At 41.7% G+C, this 9308-nt stretch overlaps 1 protein-coding gene across 1 annotated transcript; it reads right to left on the bottom strand.

The window, feature by feature from the left end:
- Positions 1-335: 335 nt before the first annotated feature.
- Positions 336-1248, bottom strand: LOC115747035. The gene has a single exon (XM_030683071.2). It carries the CDS (start codon positions 1141-1143, stop codon positions 631-633), a length of 513 nt encoding a protein of 170 aa, XP_030538931.1. The 5' UTR covers positions 1144-1248; the 3' UTR covers positions 336-630.
- Positions 1249-9308: the final 8060 nt, after the last annotated feature.

Here is a 9308-nt window from a genome sequence, read left to right as displayed (position 1 = left end):
TATATTGGTCTTGTTGTGTCTGATGATAAATCAAGCATTCCATTATCATTTTCTCACTTCCTAACACCCATATCATCCTCTTACAATGAATAGCCCGGAGGGTCCTTTGAATTGGCCAATGGCCTGGACCGTGACAATACACAAGCAATGAATGGGAAGAAGTAAAGAAACCTTATAGCTTGACAGGAAAACCCAAAAAAAAGGGAGATACATTGGCCTTTTCCAGAGACTTCATATACGCAACTTAACCGGAACATACCTACAACGGAAGGATGGACAGCGGTTTTCCTACGGGAAATCATCAAGGATCTTCGATAACAAAAAGACAAACAAAATCAAGAATACAACTTGATCTTTGTGTGTTCCGAATAGATATAAAACCGCATATGAAAAACCGTATGAGGTAAAATGAGAAGTAATAACTACCGATGAACTAGCTGTTTTTTTTCATGCATCTCAAAACAGCCTACGAAATTTACAAAGTCAATAATGAGGGAAAGAGAAACAGCGCTGTAGGTGTTAGAACACATTTCGGATCCACGGCCTTTTGTGGACGGCTCAATCTTTTTTTTTTGTCCCCAACAGTTGGCAGCGGATTAGCGAAAGATTGAACTTTCGTTCTTTTGAATTCTAGAATCCGGACAATGTCCCCGGACTCAACATGGGAATCGTGCTCCATCCGAGAAAGCTCGGCGACAAGCTCAGCTCGAAGCCATCTCCAAACTTGTGGAGAGGCTTCTTCTCAGGGCCCTCAGACACCAGCTCCCTGTACACAGTAGACAAAGGAGTAGTGGCCTTCGGCGCCGCTGCCGTGTTATTGTTGTTGCTGATATCGCTACGGGCCGGGCTCGGCGTCACGAGCTCAAGCGGGGGAGGGGCCGCCTCCTGGAGCCGGCGGGCGGGGGGCTGCGGCAGCCGGGACGGAGCCCCCGTGAGCTTCTGGACGAGCTCTCGGAAGTTGATGGGCTCGACCTTGTAGACCCGGGTGGGGTTGGGGGGGAGCGGGGCGGTGGGCTTCTTCCACGGCTTGGCGGGGGCTTTGCGGACAGAGTGGAGAGACTTGTGGAACGGGTAGGCCTGGGGAGGGACAGTCGCGGCCTCCTCATGCGGAACCATGGCCGCTGCCGATGAGTATCTCTCCATTTCTCTTCTGGTTTGTCCTAAAGTTCTTGGCTTCAGAACGACAAGATTGTGTGTTGTGCCTGAGAAAGAGGACGCGAGACTATAAATATGTTCTGTGGAGAGAGAGAGAGAGAGAGAGATTTTTCAAGGGTTACGTTCGTCTTCGGCCGCCGGCGATGGGCCGGGGTTGGCGTATGCAGTGGGGTCAAATTCCAAGGTGTTGACCGGCTCAATGTTGAAACGACGTTTCTGAATGATTATAAAAATTTCTTGTCCGTTGTCCCGTTTTGACCGAAGCTGGTGGATCTGGAATCTGATCCATCTACCAAAACTGGTTTTACCGAAATGGGGCTGGCAATTCCGCGATATAACATGGCGCGACATTTGTATTCCTCGAGGACCAATTTTTGGAACTTTGGTCTCAAGATTTATTTATTTCGTTAGAATATGTGTTAAAGTAATGCTACCGACTTTCAATAACAAGTTAAATATGACCTACTTATTAAGGCATGCAAATCACAACCAATCACGTTACCGGAAAAGAAATTATTAAGCCCGTCTTAGACCAATTTGTACCTCACCGTATTGTTTTCTAAGGTGGTACATGTATTCATTTCACTTTACCAGAAGCATGCTCTAATATTATGTTTCCTAAGTCTGTCTAGAGTTGATTTTGCGGTAATAACTTGAATGTGTTTGGCGATACTAAAGAAGGTCGGGTATTAAGTCGATCACTTCTAGCACATTCATGTTTTGGGCTTTACAAAACACAGAAATCTGTTTGGAATGATTGCATGATCCCAATTCAACTCCCAACTTAGAATTTTTGACTCGCGTGTGATGATATGGTCGACAATATTATTGCGATAATTTGCACGTCAAAAGTTTACCTTTTTCTATAAACTAGGTTTTCCCATCAAAAATTTATCAGAGTGATGAATTTATGCATGTATTTGGCTTCCATAATTTAGGGAATAATTATCCAATAAGCCCTAAATTTATCATACGACAGCCCTACGTGTTACATCGTCATGTCGGCGATTTTCGACAAAAATTAGTCTAAATAACTATATCGAATTCCACTTAAAATTTTATGATTAAATTGACAAAATATAAAGTTCACGACTAAATTGATATTCGTACAATAAATCGAGACTAATAGGATAATTTTTTTTTCCAAAAACTAACCATAGTTAAAGTAGTACAGTTATGAAAAGTAAATAGAATACTCTCCCAAAGCCCCACCCGCCATTCGCTTTCCCGTACCAAACAATGGAGGAGGGAGGCGCCGCCGCCAGCTGGCCGTCTCTGAGTGGCCCCGACGCACGCGCGGGTCGTATCCCCACGTGATATTATTCTCCGCGTGGGTCCCCCCAACACCTGGAATATCATTAATCGTTCGTGCCGAGTGTCAACAGCCCCAGCAGTCGGAACGAGAAAAAGAGGGGGAACGATCCAAGCTGAAATATGATTTGACACTCTTGCCCTCGCAAAACCTCATGATTTTCCACTTCCCCGCGTGCCATCGCTTGGACTTTCGGGGCAATAAATATCAAAGGGAGAACGAGAAAAAGAAGGAGCACGATCTAAGCTGAAATATGATTTGACACTCTTGCCCTCGCAAAACCTCATGATTTTCCACTCCTCCGCCATCGCGTGCCATCGCTTGGACTTTCGGGGCAATAAATATAAAGGGAGAATGAGAAAAAGGGGGAGCACGATCTAAGCTGAAATATGATTTGACACTCTTGCCCTCGCAAAACCTCATGATTTTCCACTCCTCCGCCCTCGCGTGCCATCGCTTGGACTTTCGGGGCAATAAATATCAAGGGAATGAGAGAGAACCCGGCTGATGTTTCGGGTTGAGTCTTAGGAATTGGAGTGGGAGTCTTTTTCAAAGCGTGCGCCTGTTTTGGTTGACCACATGCAGCAAGCAATGGCACGCACGGATGGAAAGGAATCGGGAAAAAACATGGAACGATGGACGGGCTTACAAGACCGAGCTATTGAGTGGCGACGCGCCGGACTCCGAGTAACCCTTGGACCGAATTGGCCGTATTCAGTAAGCAGTGACGACCCGACGTGTCATTCTATAGATTGATTTTTTTTTAATTGGGTGCTTTCAAAAAAGAGAAGGACCAAATGCGGATTTATTTTCAAAGGGATATGTTATGTTGATGTCATCCCGCGGTGTTAAAGCCGCTCCTTACTTATATGGAATTGGTGTGTTCAATGACAAAACATGCACACCCCGACTGGTAATCTTAGCTTTCTTTGTCTTTCAAGTGCTTTTATGTCCTCCTTTCTCTCGGCACAGCCTTGCACGGTAGGTTGCCATAGTTCTTGACCACAATAGGCGCATTGCCGCCTTCAATGCCCCTTCCATCGGCCTCACCTTCGTTGCCTCTCTTTGTGTGCTCGCGCGGATGATAGAGTAACTATTGTTGGGGCGGCCGACGTTGGTGTGGTGGCATCGATTAGTGTGATGGAAAAAGCATAAAAAAGTTTTAAATCTATTGCATTGGTACCAATTCACTCCTAAACTTTTCAATTGCATCAATTTATTCTTAAAACTTTCACATTTTACCAAGTGACTGCATCCTTCCAATTTAGGCCGAAGATTCTTGTTGTGAACAATTTTTTTAAATGTTTATATTTATTTTTGTCAATTTTCTTTTCTCTTTTTTAATATACCATGGCTAGCAAGGGTCGCTAGAGCCGGTCGACCACTAGGCGATCATTGTGAAGCCCTTGCCAGCAGCGGGCGAAGGTGGCCATGGCCTTGCTAGCCATGGGCAAAGTGGTCTTCGCTCGCGACCAACTAGGCCATAGCGAGGCTATGTCGCCCACGGCTAGGCGAGGCCGAGTGAAGGCCATGAGCCTCGTCCACCATAGTGGAAAAGAAAAAGAAATGAAGGAAAAGAGAAGCCAAAAAATGCTAAAATCAATAAAAGGTTTCGAAAAGAATAAAAATTATAAATAAAACTATTCACATCAATGCCACCAGTGCCACGTAGGATTGCCGATGTACACATAAGTGATTTCCGGCTAAAATTGATCGGATGGACTCAATTAACAAAATACGAAAATATTTAGGACATAATTAGTTCAATTAAACCATTTATGACTAAAACGGTACTAATGTAATAGGTTTATGATTTTTTTTTTTTTGGGTACTTTTCTCTAGTGCGATGGCTATGGTGTGGATGGAGAGAGAGAGAGAGAGAGGGGTTAGTAGAAGGTTCCATGAACGTACAACACATGTCTGAGCTCAAATGCTAAGACGCTGCTCTTTAGCGACGATCAAAAGCCATCTTATTACATAAACATTCTAGTAAGTAGTCGCAAAATGTCAAAATGGCCACCGTGCGGTAGTTTTCGACTCAAAATGCCTCAAGAAGATGCCAAAATTCTCAAAATGACCCTAGACCTGGTTCAATCCGTGTCAATTGCCCCCCATGATCATCTTCTTGGTCTTCACATATAGTGCTATGTGTTCGCGCCAATGTACAGAAATTTAGTGGGAACAAAGCAAACCATAATTATTTGTCCAGTTGACGCACGTCTAACTAAAACTGATTGGTGGGTTACAAGTTATGGACATCATTCACATACAAATCTAACTAAAACCGGATAAGGGCAGATGCGCACATTCGTCACTCATCAATTAAAGGGCAAGATTCTTCGCTATTTCTGATTAGTGAATTATGAAATATGATGTATCACCAACGTGTGAACTTTAACTTTAATCAAAAGTAGGTGACAGTTCATTTTTGTCGCCCGCCAGTTAGAGATGCGGGGTCACTCCGGCGCCTCCGATCAAATGCATGTGATCCAACCAGGGATGGAGAAAAAAGCGACGACGAGAAACACGGCTTCGTCCTTTTTATTCCTCTTCTCCTTCTTCTTTCGTGGGAAAAGGTTGACGAGGTCTGGGCTTAGTTACAACATGGGGTCTCTCCTCTCTAGTCTGAGTTTGCCCTAATTTGCATGCCCTATTTGGCGGAGCCGTAATGTAAAAGAAGAAGGCGAATAGTCCTTGGCTTTCTATTTCCCGCTTGCTCATCTCATTTTTATACCCAAATGAAATTCCAGATCTCAAGTCTACCTATTAGAATAGAAAACCATGGATCCATTTAGATAGGCTCACGACATTCTCATTCCGGTTCGATTCGAACCGCCGGTCCGCTCTTTCCCTCCGAGCCTCCCTTTTAAAAAAAAAAAGACAAACAAGCCCTTCTCCTTTCCGTTAGAACCGTCCCTATCAACAGGCCATTTGGACATGTCTAGATCCATTACACGACATCTCACTCTAACAAAACATTTTATATTTGGGCATTCTAGCAATGATCTTCGAATGCTCGTTTTGATGAAAAATTGCCCCGAGCCGAGAAACTACCTAAAAAAGTGCTAAATTTATAGCAATTGTGCTAATTTAGTTCTAAACTTTTTGTATTTTTGTCATTTCAATACATCCAATCAATTTTGAGCCGATTGATGCTAACGTAGCATTGTCAGCACTTACGTAACAATTTTTTTAATAATTTTTATAACTTTCCTTTTTTTCTCTTTTTTTCCTCCTTTTTTTTTTTTTAAAGTTTTCCCCAAACTCTTAGGGCTGAAGAGGGTCATCGACGCCGAGCCTCTCAGCCCTCATCGGCTTGCGCGAGGGTGCGTGGCCCCTCCCCCAAATCTAGCAAGGGCCAAAACCCTTGCTAGATTTGGCTAGGCGAGGGCGCCGCGACCTTCGCTAGGTCGGGGCGAGGCTATCGTAGCCCTCGTCGGCCTTAAGGGTTGGGAAAATATACTAAAGAAAAGGAAGAAAAACAAAAAAATTTAAAAATTTTATTAAAATAAGTTCATGTCAACACCGGCCGATCAAAAATTGGCGGGATGGATTGAATTGACACAAATGCAAAAAGTTTAGGAATGAATTGACACAATTACAATAGGTTCATGACTTTTTGTTAACTCTCCCGATGTAAACCGCTGGTCACTTTCTTGGGGCTTTTTTCTAAAATAGGATTAAAAAAAATACCAAAATAGGTTTTTTTTTCATTTTTTAACCGTTTTAGGTGTAGTTCGGTAGTCTTATTGCTGAGCAAGGGAGAGCCCAAAATTTCACGACACTGTAGCGCCCAACCAAAGGTGCTACAACACCTTTGGCTCTGCTTTTTTAAGCAAAGCCCAAGGCTTTGCCTCCTCTCACTCTTCCTCACACTACAGAAATCATGTCCCTCACCTTGCACTCTTTCTTGCCTCAAAGCTCCTCGCCGAAGGCTCTCCCTCGCCTCACTCAGAAACCCTCTCCCTTGCCTCGCACTCTCCCTCGCCTCAAAAGAAGAGCCCTTTTGTTGTTGTTGTTCATTTTTCCTCACTCGATATTTTCTATTCATCGGCCTCATTTGCTCATTGAAGGAGATCCCCTAACCTCAGGTGCCTTTATCGGTATTAAATAATTTTTCAATTAAGTATTATATTTTTATATAAATTGATATTATTATAGGTTGTTAGTACTATATTTTTATTTTATTTTTAATATTTTTGTAATGTTTAAATTAATTTGTGAATTTTTTATTTTGTAGAATTTGAGATAAAAGCAAAGCCGGCCTCCCTATTCGATGCTTTCTCTTAGCGGTTTGAGCTCCTCATTCGATGTGTGCTCTCCCTTGATAGTTTGAGGTAAATTTCGTTGTAGTTATTTTTTGCAGTTTCATAAGTATAGATTTATTTATTTGGTTATTATTTGTACTTGAATATATATGTTACTTATAGGTTGTTAATAATATGTTTTAATTATTTTTTAATGTTTTGGCAATAATTATAATATTTACGAATTTAGGTATTCTTCAAGTTTCGGGATTTTACGGATTTTATATGATGAGATTTGTCCAGCTTAATTGGCATTTGATTACTGTATTGGTCGAGCGGTGAAGGCCCGAGACCCATACCTTCACTATGCCGAAAGGTAAGTGCACGATCATGCATAGGATATTACGGTGCTCACAAGGCTTCCCATTGATGGACATGTAGTTACTAGTCCTACTAATATAAATTGGGGCACTCTCCGTGATAATTTACTTGGTGCTCGGCCACCCCAGTTGCATGGCACGTACATAAAGATGACTTGGTTGAGAGAATAATTTAGTGAGCTTCCGGTTAATGCCGATGAGGTCACCATAGTGTAGCATGCTAGGGCATTCATTCTCCGGTTGCTTGGAGGATCTATTTTTGCAGACAAATCGAGAGTCAAGATTAGTTTGCTATTTTTTCCACTATTGGTAAACCTCGATGGCCCTATACAAGATAGTTGGGGTTTAGCAACGCTTACGTGGTTATATTATGAGCTATGCAATGTAATCGATCTAGAAGTGTAGTAAATTGGCCTTGTCGGTACAATATTAGACATGTCGAACGGCGGAGACAACCTGATTGTGGAACAAGAGGTTATGTAAGAAGAGGATATCATTAATAGATATAATTGCGATTAACGATTGTTATCTATTATGAAAATCCCATGTTTTTCATTTATCCTACCACTTTTATTTTATGAATATTTTTAATTAATTACATAAATACAAAATTATTTATTAATTATATATCTTAATTAATTAATTAGATAATTATGTTATAAAAATAAGCTTCAAAAGAAAAAATAATAAATAAAATAAATGTTATAAAAACATAAAAAAAAATACGAAATTTAAAAAAAAAAATATTTGGCTCGGCAGTACGTAAAATGGAAAAAAAAAATTTTTTTAACCTATTTTGATAAAAAAAATTTATCCTAATTTGGAAAAACAGCCCCACTTTCTTGTCCTATTTCGTCCCCATCTCTCCAATTTAATGCTATTATTCAATCTGGTGAAGAAAGAACGAGGAAACTAAAGAGGACGGGCTCGTTTCCATTAGAGTGTCCCTAAAAGAAAAACTGGGAAGCCCCTCGATATATAAGGCAAGTTGCCCAACTTGAATGGCTCTTTGGCAAGCCGAAAGGGCCATATAGAAATTAGAAACGTGGTTCTCATGCAAAGCGCACACGAACCTTCGGGCGCTCTTGCCTTCTTATGGACGCCAATGGCTCGTCCCGCTTTCTTTGCCTTTACCAATCCCTTTTCATCGAGTCAATGGTACATTATAGTACATCCTTTTAAACTTCGTAACCTCGATTGTAGCTCAATTTGGGTTCGATCCTATCTAATTACAAGCTGAGCCTCCTAATCTCGTCTCTCAGTTGCAAGTTGGATCCCTTCTTCTTTCACGGAGGTTTATTGTCCCAAGCAATTTCGAGCCTCATCTAAGCACAATTTATGCTCGAGGAAAGTACCAAAAAGCCCTAAACATATTGCATTAGGGGTCATTCAATCATAAACTATTCAATTGAACTAATTTAATCATAAATATTTTACATTCTTGTCAATTTAATCCATCCAACCAATTTAGACTATAAATCGCTGACGTGGACACCAACCATCCTATTGGAACAGTCGGTGCTAACGTGATTTTTTTAAAACAAGATTTTATGAATTTTTATATTTTTCTTTCTCTTTTCTCTTAGGGTCGCGGTTTTTCCACTCATTTTTATGGCCAAAACACTCATCAACACAATTTTTGACCATTTTGCCCTTCATGGGTCCCAGGCATTTGATATTTCTGCCCCTTGTGGTTTCTTCTTTTCTTTTCTTGTGGATCTCATTTTTCTTCATCTTCTTCCCCTTATTATTATTATTTATTTTTTTGTGACAATACATGAGACTATATCTAAGAATCAATGGATGAAGAAGGGTTATGGATGACATGATTCTTCAACGGTTGGAGTTCACTACCTCTGCCTCTTGCATTCGTACTTGAGAATGCCTTTAACTCCTTGTCATGGCAGTATTAATTACTTTAAGGGGGACGAAAAAAAGAAGAAGAAGAAGATCAAGATGTAAAGAAACTGTTCGACCCTCTCGCCACGGCTGCACGAACTGGAATACCGACTGCGACTTGACCCTCACCACTGGTGCCGTTAGTTACGGCAGATTCAGAGCGATGCGGAGGTCCTGAGCCTAGAGCGCGTGCGAGCCACGTAGAGCTCCAAGCCTTAGAGAACGCATTGCCAGAGAGGCGGCTCTTCTCCGCCACATCGCCGCCCTCAAAGGCGGTACCACAGCAGAGCCAACGGCGGTCTGGCGAATCGCAGA

This window comes from Rhodamnia argentea, chromosome 1 (genome assembly GCF_020921035.1).
Source record: "Rhodamnia argentea isolate NSW1041297 chromosome 1, ASM2092103v1, whole genome shotgun sequence".
NCBI lineage: Eukaryota > Viridiplantae > Streptophyta > Magnoliopsida > Myrtales > Myrtaceae > Rhodamnia > Rhodamnia argentea.
This window is presented reverse-complemented; position numbering and strand designations above follow the sequence as displayed.